The sequence below is a fragment of the Misgurnus anguillicaudatus genome, chromosome 6 (genome assembly GCF_027580225.2).
Source record: "Misgurnus anguillicaudatus chromosome 6, ASM2758022v2, whole genome shotgun sequence".
Taxonomy (NCBI): domain Eukaryota; kingdom Metazoa; phylum Chordata; class Actinopteri; order Cypriniformes; family Cobitidae; genus Misgurnus; species Misgurnus anguillicaudatus.
In genome coordinates, this window is record NC_073342.2 from 27815218 (window position 1) to 27840128 (window position 24911).

At 36.2% G+C, this 24911-nt stretch overlaps 1 protein-coding gene across 2 annotated transcripts; it reads right to left on the reverse strand.

The window, feature by feature from the left end:
• Positions 1-70: 70 nt before the first annotated feature.
• LOC141349010 (L-lactate dehydrogenase A chain) lies at positions 71-8400 on the reverse strand. 2 transcript variants are annotated; one of them, XM_073868887.1, is made up of 8 exons: positions 8254-8400; positions 6953-7087; positions 5660-5777; positions 3353-3526; positions 3100-3273; positions 2431-2548; positions 2076-2199; positions 71-454 (listed from the first exon to the last, which is right to left on the reverse strand). In XM_073868887.1, the coding sequence occupies exons 2-8, from the start codon at positions 7079-7081 to the stop codon at positions 290-292; spliced, it is 1002 nt and encodes a 333-aa protein (XP_073724988.1). In that variant the 5' UTR covers positions 7082-7087; positions 8254-8400; the 3' UTR covers positions 71-289. The 2 variants fall into 2 exon arrangements, with proteins under 2 accessions (XP_073724988.1, XP_073724989.1); XM_073868888.1 differs by having other exon boundaries at positions 6953-7084; positions 8254-8360.
• Between the last annotated feature and the right edge of the window lie 16511 nt (positions 8401-24911).

Consider the following 24911-nt stretch of genomic DNA (forward strand, 5'->3'; position numbering starts at 1 on the left):
TACTTGTAGGATGTAAGTGTAGCAGAATGCTAGCTGAGCTCGAAACAGAAAATACTCAAATTGCACATCGTCTTGCTCAAGTGCTTCTTTTTTAATATACAGTACAACAGTATTCACATAGACTCTTATATAAACTCAATATAATCTTTGTATTGACAACAAGAATACACATCAAGGAGCGTTACAATCTAAAGATCTGGTTTGGAGATATCTGATGGAGGTTACAGGCAGTATGTTTCTTGGAGTTTGAAATCTGTGACGCTGGCTACATTTTGGAAGAGACTGCAGTTCACAGGGTGAGCTCCTTCTGAACGCTCCACAGCGTCTCAGCGCTCTTCACCAGTTGTTTCTCCTCCTCCGGCTTCAGGGTCATGTGGACAATATCTGTCAGACCGCTGTTACCCAGGATGCAAGGCACGCTGAGGAAGACCTCTTCATTTACACCGTGCATTCCCTGTAAACACGTACAAGAGTCAGGAAAAGGTACTCAGTAAAAAATCTCATGGTCATTTCCAATTATGGCAAAAATGTTATCTTGTCATGAAAAACATTTTAGTGAAGCAATCTTATATGTTTGAATGTTAGTGTCAAAAATGCAATCCCAGAATCCACTGCATTAAACTTGTCCAAGACAGCAGACGACTCTGTGGAGGATCCGCACTAGATCTGGGCAGAAGTCGTCAGATCCGCCCCGGAGTGGTCTGTTTTCTGGGATACTTCAATGCTGTTTTGGCAGATGCTTTTATCCAAAGTTACTTGAAGTGGATTACAAGGTATACATTTTCTACATGTTCCCTGGATTGAACCAACAACCTTTTGGACTGCTAACACAATTAGGGCTGCAAAACGATTAATCGCGACTAATCGCTGCAGAGAGAGTAAAATGTTTTGTTAACATCATGTGTGTGTACTGTGTATAATAATTATGTATAGACGGTTTCATCAGACGCACGTGATACACGTCTGGATCCGAACTTTACTTCCGGTTTCGTTTTTTTAATGGTCTGACTAGTTGCTAAACTGTTCTCTTGAACAAATACCTCGTCGAAAATAACAAATGTTTTGGTTTCCTAGGTAATCTATGTGTTGTTTTTTTGCTTTTTATATAAATAAACTACGTTTAAAGTACTTTGTGGTTATTTATTAGTAGCGGAGTTTACCGGAAGTTATGTGCGGACCGCGACAGCCGCTTGTTTATGTTGTTACTGCTGAAACGTCTATACATAAATAAACACATTTTAAGGGGAAAAAATTATATTATAATTATATATAATATAAATTATATAAAAATTAGGGCTGTCAATAGATTAATTGCGATTAATCGCATACAAAATAAAAGTTTGTGTTTGCATAATATATTTGTGTGCATATTGTGTGCAATTATCATCTATATATAAATGCACACATACATGTATACATTTAAGAAAAAAGTTGTTAATGTATATATTTCCCTTTATATATAATATAAAATATATTAAAATCTAAATAAATATGTATATACATGTAAATGTTTCTTAAATACATATATGCATGTGTGTGTGTGTGTGTATTTACAGTATATATATATATATATATATATATATATATATATATATATATATATATATAAAACGCAAAACAAACTTTTATTTTGTATGCGATTAATCGTGATTAATCTTTTGAACGCCCTAATAAAAAATTTCTTAAACATATACCTGCACCTGCATCTGTTTTTATATATACATAATTATTATACACAGACAGTACTCACATACTGTATATGATGTAAACAAAAACTTTTATTCGGCAACAATTAGTCGCAATTAATCGTTTTGCAGCCATAAGCAATAGGAACACAGATGCTGCCTGTAACAGCTTATGTTTGTATAAGCGTTTGTACTTATTCTTCATAATGCGTCACAATATTTACTCAATTTAAATGCTAAATGGACTGCATTTATATAGCGCTTTTAACAGACCTATGGCCATCCAAAGCGCTTTACAAGTTGCCTCACATTCACTCACTCATTCATACATCGACGGCGGTGACGTCTGTGTAATTTAATAGATCAAACCGAGCCAAATGAGAATCTCACCTTGACCAAGGTAGAAACAGGGTGACACTTGTGCATGTTCTTCAAGAGGCTTTCACACAGGTCAGCTACAGACATACCAATAGCCCAGGATGTGTATCCCTTCAGCTTAATAACCTCATAAGCACTGTCAAAACAAACCAGATTAATGTTAAACACATCTAAATGACCACAAGTCCAGTCTAAATACACTCACGCAAGAATTTAAAGAGCAGGGATCCATATTTATTACAAAACGTATACAAATGAAACAAAATGACCCCTGAGTCCCTCGTACTATATGACTTGACTAAAAATGGTTATAGCATAAATCCAATATTGCTTTTAATGGTTGTCTTGTTGGTTATGGATTATTTACCTGTCAACCACCTGCTTGTGGACGCTCTTCCAGTCCTCCTTGTCTTTTTCTGTACCCATGTCAGGGTTTAATCCCTGGAGAGACACCCCAGCCACGTTGACACCGCTCCACACGGGCACTACATGAGACGAAGAGAAACATATTTAACATAAACCCAATAAGGCACATGCATACTAGGTATGTGTGAAAATCTTTTTAATATAACAAAGTGCATATTGGTTTCAATCCTAATGCTAACACTGAAGTTCGTTATGAGAAATGGAAACAGGAAATTTCAAAATTACGGCATAATTAAGGGCGTGGCCGTTGAGCTAGGTGGGTGTGGTTTCAGCAACCAGGCACCTAAGCCCAACCCATGTAATGCCTCTTTCCCCATTTTTGGTTAATCCGGAAGTGACGGGCGTTGAATTGTTGCCAAGATGGCAACTGCCAGCTCCGCCCACTTTTGAGCTTCAAAAATGCTCTACGGGTGACATCACGGACACTACGTCCATGTTTTATGCGGTCTATGGTCCTACCCTACTTTTCCCCTTTTGGAGGTACCTCCCACTTTTGCATTTGGAGATCTCCAGAGATTTGGTTAATTCAAGTCTGACTTAAAGCCTAATGCCATTTAATACCGTGAATGTAAATGTTGACAACTAATTTAAGTCTCCAGGAAATTCTCACCGCTGGAGTCTCCGTGTTCTCCGATCACCCAGCCGTGGCAGCTGGATGGATGAATGCCCAACTTCTCCCCCATCAGGTAACGAAACCTGGCAGAGTCCAAGTTTGTACCGCTGCCAATCACACGGTTCCTGGGCAAACCGCTCAGCTTCCAGGCCACGTAGGTCAAGATATCAACTGAAAAGAACACAGCATTGGTTGACCATGTCAAAGCTTGAGGACATAAGGCATTTAACTATAATGTCAGGTAACTTACCAGGGTTTGACACCACCAGCATGATGCAGTTGGGGCTGTACTTGACAATGTTGGGGATGATGAACTTGAAGATGTTAACGTTCCTCTGCACGAGGTTCAGGCGGCTCTCGCCCTCCTGCTGGCGAGCTCCAGCGGTCACAACGACTACTTTGGAGTTTGCGGTCACGCTGTAGTCTGGAAAATCACAGAAACAACATTTACCAACACTGTTTATTTAGATGGATATCACTTTCTCACTGTTCTTCTCGAACATCTTTTAAGAGTTACTTCTGCTTTTAACACAAATAAAAATTTTAGCATCGCAAGAATGATAGATCCTATGTCTGATGGAACGAATTGCTCTTTAAGCCGGCATAATGAGGGGGCAACAGGGGGGCACTGCCCCCTCAGATCTGAATTGCGCCCCCTCAGTTTATGTTTGGTATTTATTGCAACGTTTAAAAACTAGGCTTTACAAAAAAGATAACCAATTGAAACCGTATAGTGTATTACCTAAAAATATAGCTAAAGAACAATCCTTTAAGTTTCGTTATTTTTTATTTCTTTTATACGCAACAGGGCTATGCGTCTCCGACTGGCTTATAAAGTGTAAATGAATAATCGCACTTAGAGATAATTGGACAGGAAATGATAAACATGGATTTCTGTTGGCTGGATAGAAATTTTTATTGGCTGCCGGTCATGTTGGGTGCGTCTAATGTAACGCAGCTCAGTGTGTTAAGTTTACGGTGAGTCATCATGACTCGTGTTATTCTCAAAAAAAACATTTATGTAAAAAGCAAAACTGTTGTAACCTTGATTCACGAAACATTTACTGAGCTACATTTAATGAGCTATGTTTCCCCCCATATGTTTTGGGTACAGACAGGTGAACAGCACACTACCTGTAAAATTAAAATGAGTAGATATGGACAGGGTTTAATTAATGCAACATTTATTCGTGTCTTGACTTATGATATGCGTTATGATATTAGTTTAAGTTACATGGCGTCTTAATAACGAAATTCAAGGCAAAAACAAGCAGATTACAGCTCTTCTAATGCTACGTTCACACCAGCCGCGGTAGAGGCGTCAAGCACGAGTGATTTCAATGTTAAGTCAATGTGAAGACGTGTTGACACGCGTCTGGAGGTCTCGCGGCGCGAATGAGGCATTTAGCGCGGCACTGTAGATGTGATTCCGCCTCATTCGCGCGTCTAGTTCGCGAGAATGGTTCGAATTGAGCATTGCCGCGGGAAACGAGTTGAAAATTTTGATCTTTAACGGCAAAAATGCGCCGCGTTAACCAATCAGGAGCTTGCTCTAGTAGTGACGTGATTACAGGAACCGAGCGGGGTCGCAGAAGCCCCTCCCATGACGCCAATTTCCGCGTGAATGACTAGAATTTCACACGCGGCTGAATGAAGCGAGTAAACTCAAAATGTTCAAGCGGCAAACTAGACGCGAATTTGACGCCTCAAACGCGGCTGGTGTGAACAGTTAAAAGGTAAGATTTATTAAAATTATGAATTTTTAAAATTTAAAGTTACAATTTTATTAGTTCTGTCTGTTTGGTTAGCCGTGCAGTATACTTGTGCAAATATTGTGTTTTAGGGAGTGCTGTGTTTAAAAATCTGCCAAAAGCAAGTAGTCTGTGTTTTTTTTAGTTTGTAATGTATCATTACAAATATCATTTCATACGATGAAAATTTCACTTTTTCCATGTTTAAGTGCTATAATTGGGTCCATAGCGCTTCTATCAGCCTAGAAAATGTGAAAAAGATCAACCCAGTAACTTGGTTTTGGTAAACCATTCTCTGAAAGCATGTGAAAAAATAGGTCATTGAAATGTGGCTCCCTTTGTGATGTCACAATGGAATATTATAATAGTAATACCGCCCCTTAATTTGCACTAGCCAACCACGGCACTGCCATTTAGTGCAGAGAGACAGAAAATAATTGACAGCACAATTGAGTTTCAATTTTTAACAAACCACCATTATGGCGATCAGTGTTTGCATTATATCAGCTCATTTGCATTTAAAAGGACACTCCCAAAACGGCACATTTTTGCTCACACCTTCAAAGTGGCAATTTTAACATGTTATAAACAAAATTATCTATATGGTATTTTGTGCTAAAACTTTACATATGTACTCGGAGGGCACCAAGATTTATTTAAAATCTTAAATAGGACCCCTTTAAAGTTAAGCCCCCTTAAAAATGTCATGTACCTCTGTCATTTCATTCTGCAGCCAGGCCTGTCAAACAACTACTATAAATTCAGTCTTCTTTGTTTACACGTCTTTTATGGCCTTACAAACTGACCTTTATCAGCCACAATCTTGTGTGTCTTGAGAAAGAGACTTCCATGCTGCAGGTCCATAACCTCTCCTTTCAGCTTATCCTCCATCACGTCCACCAGCGCCAGTTCATCTGTCAGATCCTACACAAACACACAAACATGATCAACGCAAGTCTCACAGATAACATTTCATGAATGAATTAAGACATTGTGTTGAATCATTATATTGCATGAATTTAGTTTTACAATAGACGTTTCTTCATAAAGGAGCTCATAATTATATATACAGCAAGATGTTTGTGCATCTACATTTAGAGAAATGTTTGGAGAGCTGAACCCTTAAGTTTGCTTAATTTTTTAGTTATGAATATTGAGTGTAATCTTGGCAAAGGTTCAAGGGCTTCAGACTTATTCAGAAGTCACTCAACGTTCAAAGGCCAGGAACGTTTTTGAAGCTAAAGCCATAAAAATGTTCAACGCCCATTGATAATTTAGAAACACCACTATAGTCTAAAAATGGTGGTTTTAATCTTGTAAAATTGTACTATACAATATCTGGGTCATGACAAATAAGTAATATTGTGATTCTTTATGTTTAGTTATTCAACACTGCGATATTTTGCGGTGGTCTCGCATTGGTTTTGTTTTTTTGCTATTATTTTCACAGCTTCTTCGGTGTTTGGAAATACTAATTGGGTTGGTGTGTTTTACAGACTTTCTGTAATAGTTTGGCCTGCAAAAAATGTAAATAAAAATGTTTAGGAAAATTTAAATGTTTTGTCATGCCTTAGACAGATCAGTAAAATTGTGCAAGAATCACTGAAGTGCCATAAAATGCCCATCCTTCTTCAATGTGTTGATGCAATATCCACTGACAGGAAGTTAGGGCACTCCCCTTTTTAAAATAGCCAATAGGCTTTAGTTTACCTTGCAGACTGGAATGTGATAAGCAGCTGAAGTGCAGAATGAAGTCATATAAATCATTGATGCGTACTTGGCAGAGACTGTATGTTTTGAATGTCTACACTTTCTAAATACGACTTTTGTCAATGTCATGGAGCACAGTGGCTTGCCATATTCATACTAAAAGCCCAAAACATCCATTTTTATTTAATAGGGACTATATATTTTTTAAAGAAATGCCACATTATAAACTCTATTTTTTATTGTAGAATATAATATCAGATTTAACCATTAAAAAACATGTTTAAATAAATAATCATTGTTGAATGAAATGCAATGCATACGGGTTGTCATGTGAATCATATGATGGTATTGTTATTGTAGTACATATCCAGTGCATCGACATGACTGACCTTGAGCAGGATGCTGACGGCGGCGGCCATTCCAACCATACCCACCCCCACCACTGTCACCTTATTGGTGGGACCAGTAGGCTGCTCCTTGCTCACATGAACAATCAGTTTTTCCTTAGTAGAGGCCATTTTCTGCTACAAAATAAAAAAGTCTTCATTTGAATACAAATCATGTATTATTCTTTAAGAGCAATGCATAATACAGGACAGATGAGTACTTATGATGCACTTAGCAATGCATTATGGGTAATGTGACTCTTGGATCATTTTTAGGGCACATAACTGAAATTCATCATGGGACTGCATATTTTGTTGGGGACAGTAGCTATTTTATCCTCTTCTCAAGTACAGTTGTAAAGGTTAAGGACCAAAGGATGCTGCTATTTTCATCCATCCATGCTCAGCCTCTGCAGTGATGTGTGCACAGAGGCACGTACAGCATTTAAGGTATCTGCATCAATAATGCAGGCAAATTCCACGCAAGGACAAACAACAAACCACCTTAAGAGCCCCTAACATGATGCGTCACATTTATCAGACGATTCATATAAACACAAGCACTTTAGAGGTCCTCCTCATCCCTAATATACTTTTATTTATCAATGAAGTGGCAATCATTTGCAAATGTCGCAGTTAAGGTTTAACTGTAACATTTACGCAATATGCGTAAGTAATCCGAAAATCACTTAAAGGAAAATATCAGCCTACGTTATAAATGAAACAGGCTACACCTTGAGTCATTTTGTGCAAATCGGGATTTTTATTTAGCGATGACTCAATATAACCATTCAAACCACAAGTACCAGAATTCTCTGCATTTAAGGAAGCAGTGACGAGCATCACGAACGCGCATAGGACCACAGACGATTTCTGTAAGCACGTAGACCCCATGACTCACAGCTACCTGATACAGACACGCATTTAATAAAAAACTGATGTATGTGCCATTACATGACACGTATTAAGCTGTAAATGATCGATGGATGAAAGAAAGAAAGAAAGAAAGAGAAGCAGGTTTGCTTAAGCATCATGAACTTGAAACGAGCATCAACAGGTTAAGTGGTGCGTTATAAGATTGCATAACAGCACCGTTAAGACTTAAAGAGCCGATGAATGTCTTCGTAAATACATACAGCATCATCTATACATTAAATATAAACAAATGCGCATTCCTTTAAAAGTAAAATGCCAAATTCCGTACAAAATATAGTTTTTACAAAATAAAACATCATAAATACGAAATATTACTTATAGCACTGCATATATCTATTTGAATTTTAGATTATTTAATAGTATTTTACCTGTGCGTAGATGTTATATCAGAGTAAAGTCAGTGTTGGTGCGTGTCCGTAACTCCGCAGCAGTGCTGTCAAAGCGGCTGGGCGGCTTATAAAGCGCTGACGTTAAAGCCATCATTTGCATATGAATCATGTGGGCGTGGTTTTGCATCCCGTGGAGGAAGTCACGTCCATACTGGTCAACGTCATTCAAGAGCCGTTACTCAATCCGAAATCTGCAGCCTCCGGAGGTCGCATTTGTAGGCTGCATACGTCATCAAGACGGTCTTATTTCATAATATTAACAATTATAAAGTCGACTGTTATTATTAATTAATCGTAAATTGTTGTAATATGCTTATGACTTGCGAATGTAATGCTCAGGTAACTGAAGTAAACTTTGGCTTGATGACGTATGAAGCCTGCATATGTGACTTCCGCAGGCTGCAACCTTCGGATTGAGAATGCCCTAGAAGAGGATGCGGCGACGCACGTGCCTCGGTTATCGTAGGAACCAATTATTATTTTAATACAAATGTTTTAATTCTTCAAATATTTATATTGGTAATTTTTTTTTTTTTTAATTTTTTTGTAGCCATGATTTTATGTTATTTCTATACAGACACTTTCAGAAAAAAAATCTACTCATAGAAAAAAATAAACCGACAGTCAGATATTATGGTGATGAAAACATACAGGCACAGTGTTTTACATGATGATAACTCTTTTATCTCTCTCTGTGGTTACTTATTTCTCCTTATTCATCCTCTTTAGGAAACACAGGATAACCATCACTCCTACCAAAGGAATGCAGTGAATATGCAGTGTCATGGTTAGCTGGCATGTGGGTTTCTTAATATAAACTATGTGCCTTAGTTCAAATTATAATTTTTTTGTGTGTTTTGTAAGAGTACAGTACAACATAAAAAAGGCAAAAATTACAAATAGGCATAAAACTAGTACAGGAAGCATTAAAGGATTTTATAGATACAGAGCCATGCAACCTTTCAAATGGATTCCAATGAAATTGCGCCATCTAGTGAACAAACGAGATATATTTAATCAAGACACGCATTTACACACATAAGTTACTTTTCAAAACGATTCAAATGTCATTCTTATAGTGGAGTGGTTTCCCGGACAGGGTTTAGATAAATCCAGGACTAGGCCTTAGTTATATATTTAAGTAGTTTTTACAAAAAACAATACTGGTGTGCATCCCGAGACAAAACAATTGTACTGATATGTCCAGATATGTCAGTGCAAGATGTTTTTAAATTAAGGCACCTCAAACATGCACTTTAGTCTTAGACTAGGATAAACCCTGTCCGGGAAACCGCAAAACCACCCCATAAAGTTTAGTCATAACAGTAAAGTAATTGCGTCTACTTCATATTCCAAAGTGACAGATTCGTACAGGATATTGCATCATCTTAAATGAGTTGTGCCTTTTATTTATTTGTGCATCTAAAATGTCCTGTATATGGGTGTGTCAGACCTACATCAACATTAAAAATACTGTCTTTAGCCTTGATTTACAATAACTTATTGCTAAATAACTTAAAATATACAAAAAATTGCTGAAATATACTTTGAAATATGTTAACAAAAATGTATTTTTCAACAATATATTGTTTGGCCTTTTTTGTATATTTTTAAATATAAAAAAATACATATATTAATATTGATTTATATTACATAGCATTTATATTCACATCGCATTGGAAGAAAAACTTTGTTTATGTTGCAAACCTATAACAGGTTCAAAAAGATTTAAATTAAATATATTTCAACTGTAAAAAAAATAAACTTTTAAAGGGGCCATGGCACAAGACTTTTTTAAGATGTCAAATAAAATCACAATGTATGTGAAGTTAAAGCTCAAAATACCATAAATACCATAAATGATGGCGGTTTGTTGCAATTGAAACTCAATTGTGTTGTGAATTATTTTCTCTCTCTCTTTTTTTCTCTGCACTAAATGGCTGTGCCGTGGTTGGATAGTGCAGATTAAGAGGCGGTATTATTATAATACGAGCTCCTTATGACATCACAAGGAGAGCAAAATTTCAACAACCTATTTTTTCATGTGTTTGTAGAGAATGGTTTACCAAAACTAAGTTACTGGGTTGATCTTTTTCACATTTTCTAGGTTGATAGAAGCACTGGTGACCCAATCATAGGACTTAAACATGGAAAAAGTCAGATTTTCATGCCATGGCCCCTTTAAACTTTTATATTTTGGCCAGGAAAACTGTTTTTTTCCATATGTATTGTAAAAGTAGAAATGTATTTTGTTGCGCCTGAAATACATTTTTAAATATATGTTGATATATAAAGGTTTAAACTAAGTCATTATCATTTACTCATCCTCATATTGTTCTAAACCTGTATGAACTTCTTTTATCTGATAAACACAAAAGAAGATATTTTGATAAATCATTGACTTTCATAGTAGGAAAAACAACCAGGATGGAAGTCAATGGGTACCGTCAACTGTGTGCTTATCATCTTTTATCAAAATATATTCTTTATCATTTATCACAATACTTCCATAATATTTGTTTTCCTACTATGGAAGTCAATGGTTACAATCAGCTGTGTGCTAACCATCATTTATCAGTAAATGATGACAGAATCCCTGAACTTAAGGGATTAACTTTCTACAACATGTATTAAGCATATTTAAAACATATTTTTGACCATAGAAATAGACGCCAACGAATCCTCTGAAAGCCTCCTAACGTTGCATTTAGACAACTGGGATCCTTCAATACCTTTGATATCCCACAATCCTGTGCAGGGAAGGTTGAATTGAGCTTAAAAATGAAACAATGTCCATGAAAGATGTCAGAGAACAGTTCTAAGTTTTATTTTCATTGCTCGAGGTCTTTTCCTGAATTACATTTACATTTATGCATTTGGCAGACACTATTATCCAAAGCGACTATACATTTCCTCACTATGTGTGTTCCTTGGGATCAAACCCAAACCTCTACTAGTTGATCTACAGGTAAGTACACCAGCAAATATGCCTATAAATAATAATAAAAAAGTTTTGTGGTATTAAGTTAACACAAAGTTTACCTATCATTTTTCAGCACATACCATTGCATTTTGCTCTGTTAACTCAAGAGAAAAGATTTCATTTATTTCCCACATTCATCATGAAACAATCGCTCATGTTTTCGTGCCTAACGGCCACGTCAGGGTTATTGCAAAGAGTTTTGAGACCTTTCCACAGCCACGGGCAACACGCGGTCATAAGGGCTACATTAAAGTAAGGCCCAATAATCTGATCACAGTGCTTTTTTGAACCGTACACAACCCTGCACACGTGACATTTGTCATTAAGTGTCATTTCAAGTCACAGTCCCAAATTTATTTCCATTGAAGTCCAAAGCAAACTTTTCCTACTTTACACCTAAGGCAAGGCCAAAGCATTTCTCCGTGTAATCTCATCAATACTACAGGATTTCCAGTGAGGTTGCTTTAGTGAGATTAAAGCCTAATTAAGACCAATTTGGCATTGATAAAGATTCGCAAGCTCCCGTGAGACACACCGTGGTTAGACAGCATGCTGTAATCTACAAATCATTAGCTATTAAAACGCCATGGGGAGGACGACCGGTTACCACCGGGGGTTTATGCCTTTATCAAACACCTTCATCTAATCAATCACTTATAAAACCAGCAGCTAGATTAGTTGCATTAGCGGTGCAAAAGGTCAACAGGTCCCAAGAAACTCACACATACAGATACACATACAGTCATTTTGGATAAAAGCATCTGGCGAATGATATATGCTTATCCATCATTCATAGCCTGAAAACCTGTCTTCCTGCTGATGCAATTTACTGTACAGTAGAGAGGGGCGACCTCCGTCACCACGATGTGAAATGAAGGTTAATTGAGGTGGTTGGAGTCAAAGTGCTTTTCTCCGAGGGGTGAGATCAGTGTCCCCGTGCCATCGCTCCGTATCTGTCACTGACACCTGCGGGTGGGTAAGGTCAAAAGTGTTTGGTCTCTCTATCTGTCTGCTCTTGACTGTCTCATGGCCTCTCCTCTCTGTCCTGTTCACTCAAACTTCATTTCACAGTTGACAGACGCTCTCGTATGCGGTGAGACAGCTGGTGAGGCGGGGGGCTGGACCGACTCTTTTACCTCTAATCAGATTTTATGACTCTTGGGGGAAATGTTAGGGACCTCCTGCCAACATCATAGACTCTGTGCTGTGCAATATTTTGTGAATTGGTGTATAAGGAGCTTTATGTAAGTAGGCCTACATCAATGTGTTTAGATGGGAGGGGATTGAAATATTATCACATTTATAAACTATACCATTAGGGAGCTCGTCACTATACGTGATATAATTGAGATAATTCGGGAGCGTAACTGTGGGTTCACACCAGATGCGAGTTCAATGATTTGCGCGAGTAGATTACATACAAAGTCAATGCAAAGACGCAATCAGATGCGTCCTTGTGTGGGGCGATGCGAATGACGCGATATGGGCGGCATGTTTGCCGTAAAAACACTTGCTATTCGCCTCAAACGCGTCTTCGCCCAAGTTGAAAATATTCAACTTAAGCGAAAGATTAGCATGACACGAAGTTAAATCCCGCAAGTAATCTAGTGCGAGTAACGCGATGCCCCACGTTTGGTGTGTACGTAGCATAAGAGTGGGTTCACACTAGACGCGAGTTCAACGATTGACGCGAGTAGATTACATACAAAGTCAATGCAAAGACACAATCAGATGCGTCCTTGTGTGGGGCAATGCGAATGACACTATATGGGCAGTGCGTTTGCTGCGAAAACACACACTATTCACCTCAAACGTATCTTTGTCCAAGTTGAAAATTTTCAACTCGAGCGAAAAATTTGCATGACACAAAGATAAAACCTGCGAGTAATCTAGGGCGAGTAACGCGATGCCCCGCGTTTGGTGTGTACGTAGCATAACTGTGGGTTCACACCAGACGTGAGTTCAACGATTTGCGCGAGTAGATTACATACAAAGTCAATGCAAAGACACAATTAGACGCGTCCTCGTGTGGGGCAATGCGAATGACAGGATATGGGCAGTGCGTTTGCTGCGAAAACACACACTATTCACCTCAAACGTATCTTTGTCCAAGTTGAAAATTTTCAACTCGAGCGAAAAATTTGCATGACACAAAGATAAAACCTGCGAGTAATCTAGGGCGAGTAACGCGATGCCCCGCGTTTGGTGTGTACGTAGCATAACTGTGGGTTCACACCAGACGTGAGTTCAACGATTTGCGCGAGTAGATTACATACAAAGTCAATGCAAAGACGCAATCTGATGCATCCTTGTGTGGGGCAATGCGAATGACAGGATATGGGCAGTGCGTTTGCTGCAAAAACACACACTATTCACCTCAAACGTATTTTTGTCCAAGTTGAGCGAAAAATTCGCATGACACAAAATTAAATCCCGCAAGTAATCTAGGGCGAGTAACGCGATGCCCCACGTTTGGTGTGTACGTAGCATAACTGTGGGTTCACACCAGACGCGAGTTCAACGATTTGCGCAAGTAGATTAAATACAAAATCGATCCAAAGACGTGTTCAGATGCGTCCTCGCGTGGGGCAATGCGATATGGGCTCTGTGTTTGCCGTGAAAACACGTGCTATTCGCCTTAAACGTGTCTTTGCCCAAACCCTGAATTTAACCCTAACCCCAAGCGACAATGATTTAAAAATATAAATAACGATGAGAAAAAAAAATATAAAAATAACATGATAAAGAAAGTCGTGGCACAGACAAGAAAAAAACATTTATAGAAATTCGTGCTGGGTAGCACGAAAAAGACATTCGTGCCCCGGAGGCACGAAAAACAGTGAAAAATCGTATCACGAAACACGAAAACATGAATCAAATTTTCCGTGACAATAACACGACTTGCCGTGAGATAGGGTAGCAACATGTCACATGTCTTTATGGGATTTTTACGGTATGAGTGTGAATTCACGCAAAGATACCGGAAAATCATTGGTAGTGTGATCAAACAAAAATCAAACAATCCTGGACAAATCCCAACGCATTTTCCGTGTATTTTCCGTAATCACTTATGAGATGCCAACAAAATCTAGTACTTAATATTTATACTGTATGTAAATAAATATGTACATAATATAATAATATAGTCCTACTTTATACATAATACAGTTCAGTACATGTACAATAAAATAGTACATAATATAAAAATTTAGTATATAATTACATTTATAAAACGGTTAGTTCCAATTCTTGATTCTGATTGGTCAATAGGTGTGCTTTATTCACAATAAAACACTGCTATGACCGCTTCACCCAACTGTCTATTTAATATCACTGCGCCCTTAGCAACACCCTTAGCAACACATAAACATATAATGAGACAAAGTCTGAGAACAGTTTGTTGTTTTTATTTGAGCTTTCATGTTGTTGTTCGCAGTCAGGGACTATTTTTTCTAGCGGAAGGAATGCTTTTATTGATTTAACTTCATGAAAGTTGCACTAATTTTTTTTTACTTTAATATTGTGTGGTAACCGTTTTATAAAAGCAATAAGGTACTCGCGTCGTGCCTAACAACGCCCTTCAGCCGTTACTTATTCACGATACAGCACAGCCTCTCGTACCTTATTGCTTACTTACACAATGTTTTGTTTTTTAACTATGTTGTATGCTGTATTTCCTATCTAAACCTCAATTTATAATTTTTTTATTTAAATGTATTTTATGTCAATTTTAGACGGTTTCAGCAGTAACACCATAAACAAGCGGCTGTCGCGATCCGCACGTAACTTCCGGTAAACTCCGCTAAGAGTAAATAACAACAAAGTTCTTTAAACGTAGTTTATTTATATAACAAGCACAAAAAACAACACATAGATTACCTAGGAAACAAAAACATTTGTTATTTTCGACGAGGCATTTGTTCAAGAGATCAGTTTAGCAACTAGTCAGACCATTAAAAAAAGGAAACCGGAAGTAAGGTTCGGATTCAGACGTGTATCACATGCGTCCGATGAAACCGTCTATACAATATTTGAGTACCAGATTTACATTTCACTACTAGTTGTAAATGTATATAACTGTGCATGTGACAAATATCTTGAATCTTAAACATGCACCATATAAAACAATTAAAACATGCATTTGATGTCAAACATTACATAGATGCATGGATGGTCTAAACGTTGTATTTTCTTCTTATGGTACATGAAAAAAATACATTGATTGTACTATGCAATCTTGTCTGATCCTTTTCTAAGGTGTAGAAAAATGAATATCCCAAATCATAATAAATTCAACATATTATCAAGAAAACATAACAATATAAAATGAATCATAGATTTATTATTTAAAAAATTGAGTCATAAACAATGGTTACTGTAGCAAAACCATACAATATAGCAATATTTTTATTTTATTTTGTTTGTAGTAAAACCATGGTTAATGTTCAAAATGGTAGTAATACCTGTAGCGTATACTTTTTGTGTATTTCATATTGTTTGTGTGTAGGTTTTGATGTGGCACAGGCAGCCATTAACCACGTTGCCCGGTGAGAGTCCATCCAAAATACAACTTTCAATCAATCTCCAGTGTGTGTGGAGCAAATCACTAACAGCAGGAATAGAGACATCTGGAGAAATACATCTGCTATCATTACTCGTCCTCTGTGGTCCAGACTGACCCGTACTTACAGCGTCTGTCGCCTTCTTACTTCACCCCATTCATCTTATACCCCCCTCATCGACCCCTTTACTTCTCAAAGGAATCCCCAGCTTTAATCAAACAAACACAATTTGCTTGTGGGCTTTTTGATTTTGGCCAGTGAGCGACCCGACTACTGTAACACCCACCCAGAAAACTTCAGTAGCTGCACTGTGAAAGAGCCTGGCAATAGTGAGTTTAATACAGGCTGTGTTCATTATGGTAGGCCTACACTGTCTATAATCACACTGTATGACCACATTAAGTGCATTTGAATTATTACGTGTTTTTCCTTTTTTAATTAGTCCCCCTTACACAAAATTGTGTACTTTTAGACTAAAAACAACACTTTCGGTCTACTTTAGGTGTACTTCTCCAGAAATATACTTACATTTGCACTTAGGTGAAGTCTGTGATTTGAAAATGCCAACTTCATCAATGAAGGCATATGATCCCATCCTCCATGCAAAAAACCTCCTTCAAAAACACGCCCATATATGGCAAAAATAAATTTCTTTGGCCAAAAATATGTTTTAAATATATGCTAAATACATTTTGTAGAAAGTAAAGCTTAATTAAATATATTTTTGAATTTGATTTATAGTTTTAACCTTCATATAAATGTATTTCAGGGGCAAGACATTTCTAATTTTACAACCCATATGGCAAAAAATATATATTTTTCCTGGCCAAAATATAAAAGTTTGTATAAAATGTATAAGTATGTATAAAATATAAAATTAAAAGTATATTTTTTGCAGTTGAAAATATATTTAATTTTAATCTTTTGTACAACGTTTTTTCCCAATGCAACGTAAATATTAATGCATTTAAAAATATATTTCAAAATATACAAAAAATGGCCAAAAATATTTTGGTTGAAAATACATTTTTGTAAACATATTTCAAAAATTATTTCAGTATACATATATTTATTGTATATTTTGAAATATATTTAAAATTATAAAAAAGAAAAAGGAATGCTTCTCTGTGTCAAAAATATATATAAATAATGTATAAACAATCCAGGGTGCTCTTAAAAAAGGGCCTATAAATAGAAAAATGAGGCACTTGTAGCCATTTTTGATTAAAGGCTTTTATATATTTATCAGGAGTGCCTCATTTTTCTGTTTTCTTTATATTTAAAATTATGTTTGAAATTGTGTTTTGAGGATGTCTAAAATTTCTGGTTTTATTTCATTTTGAAAGAATATTTGGGGGATAGTTGCAAAAATGTGGTGTAACCTGTCTGTGTCAATTGGTGTAACTAGTATTTTTTTTAAATGAAAATATAAACATATTCAAAAAATGTGGAATAAAATATAATCATCTAGTTTAGTGTAATATGATTTTTTGTACATACATTTTTACATCATTTGTCAAAGATTATTTAGAAAACAGAGCTTTTTTCAGCATTAAAATTTACATGTAGAAATAACTAATAAAATAATATCTTATAATTATTATTTTTATTTTTTTATTATTTATTTGATGATTACGCTTACATGCCATCAGGATGGATAAAATAATATTTTTCATTCTTTGGCGGTTACACCATTTGACAGTTTCAGGTTCATTCAGTCTTAACTTTCATAAAAATGGTGCAAATTTAATTTTTTATTGCATAAAATTAACATAAATGCACTATATGCATTGAAATAAACCTGATGCGTGCTTTTAAAACAAGTTAAAAAAAAGATTTTTGAATTTTGCCAACCGGTTTTTGTCACTGACCCACTTACCACATAAGTATGCTTTAAAATATACCTAAAATTGAACTTAAGTGTGCTTAATAAAATGAATTTAGAGTATACTTATGTTTTGTAAAGGGCAGAACCGTGACATCCTTTGATATACTTCTTGAAGTTCAGTACACTTCTGGTTTATTGACTTGAAATGGAGGATCAGATGCATTGCATTCCACAGTACTTTGATACACAGGGCGAATTACCCTAATGTGGGACACCTAAGGTGTTTGTAGGTCCCCCCAAAATACATAAATGCTAGTGAAACTACACAAAACATAAAATGACCTCTCAAATGTTCAGTCATATATGACGGTGGAGAAACCATCAAATAGAAAGCATATTACAGAAGTCTAAAATAAAAAAAAATGTCCCACATTAGGGCAATTCACCCTACTGCACATATCAGTATATAGCATGTACAAAATATATAAGAAATTCACATACTGAACACAGCAGAAATAGTATGCTAAGATATGCAATTCAAAGTTAATGCCAATTCAAAGTCAATTCTGGGCCAGTAAAATAAAATGCCCCAGAGATGGTTATGAAACTTTCAGTTCAAGGGTAAACAGCAAATGCAATGTTATGAAAAACTTTCATCTGGTCACATACTGTATATATAATTCAGAATTGAAGATTGATAGCAGTCTATATGAACACTAAAATGCACAGACTAAACACAAGAGCACTTCATAAGGGAACTACACCATATGGTCAATACTTCACACTGACTGCAGAAATCTCAAACATTTTTAGTGTCTAAAGAAACTGTATTAAAAGAAAGGTTGGTGTGACTTGTCAGTCAGTTATGCAAGCCAATCAGATTTCATCTGTGATGATGAAGGTGGACCAAAATCATCCAGAGACAAAAGTTAAGCAGTTATTTGAAATGTGATTAGTATATAATTATACTATTCTGCTTCTGCTTGACGTTCTTGTAGTATTGTTTCCTTAGTACTTCATGTAACCTGTTATTATTATTTAGGAGCTACATATTTAATTATTGCTACCAACCCCAAACTGTCCATTTGACTGTCAGCAAGCTCAGTTTTATAGCACAATAACTTACATTATAATCACACAGATGATCATTAAAATACACGTTACCCTCGAGTGCTAAACATACACCAGTAATGACAGGATTGCATTATATGGGATGGCACCAGCCAGGGTGTGTTAATAATGAGATCATTTACATATTTTGATTGAACTATAAGTTAAATGCAATGATGTTTAAGTGTCCAGCAGGGGGCGATGTGCACTTAATCATTCATCCATTCAAACACATTTGTACCCATGCAAACACTACATTTGTCTATTAAAAAGACATAAAGGTGCTTGTTTGTAGCATGTGTGATTGTGTGTGTGTGTTTATGTTGCTACAGGCACAATAAAAGCCTGTAACATTTGTGGTCTTTTTCATCAATCATTCGCCCCGGGTGCTCAGCAGAAACATATCAGGTGTCATATGTGTGCCCATTCGGTGTCCATTATGTCTATATGTTACTGCACACACCAATTCACTTAAACCTGACCAACAATGGGTAATAAACAAACCTGCGGTGAAACTGACACACTTCATAAATCTGTTTCTGTTCACTAATCTAATAAAGGGACATGAAATCTCTCCGGATACACGTGCACTTTCAGTGAGGGCGGAAACATGAACGGGGGAAATCTTACTTCATAAAACGTACATTACATTACCTTTTCTAATAAAAAAATGCAAACAAACAGATAGTTTATATTATATTTAAGGCAAAATTAGCTTGTGTACTATGCTCTCTGCTTTGGATAACAGTGTCTGCAAAATGAATGAAAAACAAATGACTTTAATTGGATGCAGCATGCTGATATTTTTGGAATTGTGTTTTGTGTTTTAATGTTTTAATGTGCATCTGTCTTTACAACATTGGAAACAAAAGATGACCCTGTAATATCCCTTCCTTCTGTCATCTTGTTTTCACGCTGGCCTTAAATGTTGTCGCTATTTTCTTCTCCATTATCTTCCATTTTCTATAGTTTGGCAAAATTGTTGTGGTCCAGGTGTTTCATCTCTCAGCCTCGTGTCATTTCAAACTCGCATGACTTTTTTCTGTGCCTCACAAAAGGTGGATTTCTTTCAAATCCTAAAAGAGTGGCCAATATAACCTTTTATGTTCCACAGAAGAAAGAAAACAATTTGGGTCTGAAATGACTTAAAATTGAGTAAACGGTGACCAGATTTGTATTTTTGGCTGAACTTTTCCTTAAAAAGAGCACTTACCTGTAAAAACTTACCTGTAAGTGTGCTTCCAAAGCCAAACCAACAATGACAACATTTGATTTGCACAATCCGCGAGTCTTGATTTCCAACGTCGTGCTTGTTTTGTGTTAGGCAGAGCCGGCCAGCCACCTGTTAGAATAAGCAATGAAGCAAAATAGACTCTCAGCATCTCTGTTGACTCCAACTACTAAATGTCTACAGATGGACCATAATGAGCTTCCCTGTTTGCTTTAATCAATCAGACGTACCGGCTGTTCACACTGGTCCTGTACCAGCTTCCTCCATCTATAGGTACCCATTTATCTTGTTATCTTATGATACTTTTCATCATTCAGAGTGTTGGAGGGTAAATAAAGAGTTAAAATACTTTCTTTACGGTAGCCTATATCCAAATATGAAGAGTCAACTATAAACCACCTAAAGCAATTAAACTCTGTTTGAACTTTATACAGTTCACTGAAAAATAAAAACTGTGAAATGTACAGTGCATTGCTGTAAGTTGTTTACAGTATGTCACCGTTAAAATTAAATATTATTAAAATTTTATTACAGTAATAAAGTAATAAATGCATCTCAATGAAAAAAAATTATGAAAAAATTAGTAATGATGCCGTTTTGATTTAAAAAATGAATAGTTTCCAGTAATACGGCTTAGAATTACTGTATTCACAGAAAAAAATATTTACTGTAAAATTTCCCACTATTAAAATGCATCCATTGCAGATCTACAGCAACATGCTGTATAAAGATTCTACTACTTTATTTCACATTAATAATGTTGTGAAAACTACAGAAATTTGTTACAGTGCAATTTGATAACTATTTATTAAAATGAAATATTGTCTGCTTAGTCTTAATGTATGTTAAATATGTAAAAGTAAAAGTAGCTACAATCAAAACAATTATTCATACCTGAAACATATTTTGATGTTTTCTACTGCACAGTGAAAATCTGTCCTGACGGGAAAAATTTACCGAATTTACGTGGTGGCAATTTTGTATGAATGTGAATTGTACAAAAACGTATCCGAAAAAAGCATGAATAAAAACTCCACGCCAACCTCAACGTCACTGGGATGAAAGCAGATCGTATTAAAACATATCAAAATGAGATCTTACGAATTAGCGACTTTGTAAAATTGGTACACATTGTCATGAGATTGTAGCTGCGTTTCCATTGCTGATTTGTGCAAAGCTTTAGCGTTGTTTTCTAAATGTCGAAAAAAGACAATTACAAAATGACGACATTTTCATTAATCGATTATATGCGACTAAAACTTTGTTTATCCTCTCGCGATAAGTCATTTCAAACATCACGTCGACTGATGTTGGTAGGTTTACTAAAATCACATCCACCGCACTAGACATTATTTTTAACTGAATGAGACTTAAAAAATTATATTTTACGAATTAGCAACTTTGTAAAATAGGTACACATTGTCATGCGATTGTAGCTGCATTTCCATTGCAGATTTTTGCAAAACTTTAGCGTTGTTTTTGAAATGTCGAAAAAAGACTACTGCGAAATTATGGCATTTTCATTAATAGATGATATGCAACTGAAACATAGATTTTCCTCTTGCGATAAGTCATTTCAAACATCAAGTCGACTGATGTTGGTAGGTTTCCTAAAATCACATCCACCGCACTAGACATTATTTATAATTGAAGGAGACTTAAATGTATCATCTAAAAAAAGACTATTGCGTATAAAAATGATATCTTACGAATTAGCGACTTTGTAAAATTGGTACACATTGTCATGAGATTGCAGATTTGCACAAAACTTTAGCGTTATTTTCTAAATGTCGAAAAAAGACTATTGCGTAATAACGGCATTTTCATTAATCGATGATATGCGACTGAAACTTTATTTTTTCCCTCCCGCGATAAGTCAGTTCAAACATCACGTCGACTGATGTTGGTAGGTTTACTAAAATAATATCCACCGCACTAAATATAATTTTTAACGGAAGGAGACTTAAAAGTGTCATACAAACATTAATGCCAAGGAAAGCGACAACGTAGGTGTTTCTGGAAGGTTTTAGTACATGTATACCTTGTCATATTCAAATAATAATTAATTGTGACTTACTTGCATCAGGTGATCTGAAAATGCGAACAAACTGTTTCTATTGCAAACTTTTTTGTGATATTTCGGAGTTTCGCGAAATTTACGTGTTTTCATTGGCAATTTGCGCAATTTAAAGTTTTATAGAAATGCAGCTACTGTTAAAAATCTGCATTTACTGCTGTTAGTATGCGATATGTAGCCAATAATTCACTGAGTGCGCTTACATGCACAGTCTTACGCCGATTATGCTTAATAAACTGATAACACACGGGGTCATATAAATGCATAAAAAGGTTTTCTTTAATCGGGGAAAGCCCATAAACGGCGTAAGCAAAAACCGATCGGCACAGGTATTTTTTTGCTCATTACCCCGATTTCGCATGTAAACACCTTAACCGGCTTTCTCACGGTTTTGTCCATGTGCGCATGTCTCCTTGTGTGAAAAATAAACGTCAGACGCGGAAGTAAGCGCAAAGTAATGCATAAAAGTCTCTGCTCTACTAAAGCAGTTGGCAGAAAAACTGCGAAAATAAAAGCTGATGTTATATTTAAAGGTTCTGGAGACACGAAAAGAGATTAAAAAAATATAGCTTAAAACAGATATGCCGTCTGCTTTTTTATAGACTATTATGTACAATAGGCGATGATGTCACTACCTGCGAGAAACCTGACAAATCTCCAAGACCATGTAAACGCCGTTGTCTGCATAGCCGATTTATTGATTTGTATGTAAAAAGTTTTTATAATAAGCAGATTTTTGATAGTTATCCGCTTATTCTGTGAGTTAAAAGAATGCTAACGTTTCAAACCTGCTTCCCCACCAGATTACAATGTATGGTCCAAAACATCATGAGCTCAATTGACAGACGGGAAATGATAGCAACTGTTTGTAAGATAGTATAACATTTGATACATTTGATAACAACATCGAATTCATCGAAGATTAAAACGGCAGAGAGCGAGAGATTAGCACATAAGACCTTTAGCGGGCATTCCCATGTAGCACCTTGTTAACTCATTTCCTTCCTTTCAAATCTACAAACCATTCTCGCAGCACCGTTATCTGATATGTACATCAGCATCTCATTAGCATACATCTGAATAATGTTCACGTCTCGCCCTGTTCCCCTCACGCGGATGATTGTAAATCAACAATATGGATGCTATTTACCGAGTTTATTTGGTGTGTACACGTCAGCATGTAAACAGTGAATGGTCGGTTGCTCGCTGCGCCTCCTGATTAATTTCACAGTCAACAGGGGAGAGAGAGAGAGACGTATCTTGATAAGACACAATGTGTACAGATGTTCCTCATGGCTTCAATGAGAGGGCCCTGTTGAGCACTGTTATTGTGCAACGATCAAACTTTTGCCACGACCCCTTAGACCCCTAAACCAAATTGTAAAAAGTGCTAAAGAAATCAATCTGATTGAAACTGAACATCGCAACAGTTTTGTTCTGGTCTGAAAAGCCGATCCGATGGAAAATGTCAGGATTTCTCTTGAGGACAACCAGCAGGAACTGTTTTGTTCCCTTAAACAGGTCTTTGTTAATATAGCTCTTAAATTACCAAACGCAGGCCAATGAAGTACCTCTAAATGTAATATTAGAGGTATAGAGTTACACCAAATATGTGTTTTGATACCCTTAGTTTTACGTGTAGTATGTAACATCCACATCTTCCCACCGTCATACACACCCGGAGTCCCTCTGGCACATTTGGTGGTGGTCTTCTTTATGAAGTAGGGTGTTGTCACACTTGGGGAGGCGTGTTATTGGCTGATGGCCCTCTAGCACCTGTTTTCTCCCACACAGGTCTGAGATCAGCAGGTTGTGAAATGAAGCTTCTGGATAACACACACTGCTCAGTGAACACAGCACTGCAACCGCTATGAGAAGATAACAGATAAGAGCTTGTGTTACAATAAAAAAGTGAATATTATGGAGTTTATTAATACTAATTGATGCAATATACCGCATAATAAAATATTATATAAGTTTATTAAATTATATTTTACAGTTTATAATGTAATATCTAATATATAGTTACATAAACATCGCTTAATTTCTCACAGCTGAACCCGTCAGATGTTGACTGCAACAACGACCTGTGGTTGCGACAGACACAGTTGCTGTTTGGCGCGTTTACCCGTCAATCATTATTAAGACCCGCCCCCATACACAAAATTACCAATCCTACTACGACAAAGGCTTTAGGTTTCAATATTAACTAGCTTGTACTGACGTCACCTGATTAGCTTACAGTAGAGAAGTACTGGTACCTTTGGTGAATGTACTTTACATAAAAAGTGGATCTTAACCTTTTTGACTATTTAAAACCCTCCTTACATTTTCTTCACAATAAAATTTACTGTACATTCGTTAAAAATACCTTAAAAGTTTTTATTTTAATTATTTTTTGTCTTATTTACTATCATTTTCAGTTATCTTGTAGCCCCTTGAAAGTTTGTAGAGCCACTGGTTGAAAATTAGTGACATAAAAGGAACAAATCGTATTATAACCATGTTTCATATTTTAACAATTTGTTTTAATTAAGGTTTAAATATATAAATGACAGTAAATTTCATTTAATTTCGACAACTTTTGCTGTTTTATTACAATCATTAAATAAAAAAAATATAAAAAAATATTCAAACAATTTTACTCAAGTCTATTTTTTATTCCTACTATTCTGTCTACCCGGATTTACATTTTCCCCGTAGTATATTTCTTATTCTAAAAAATAATAATAATAAGAGTCTCTGAATAATAATTCGCTCAGTCCTGACGTAGCTGTGAAACCGTCCAATAGCACACGCTCAATCTCATGAATATTAATGACGACACCTTCGCCGTAGTAGCGCGG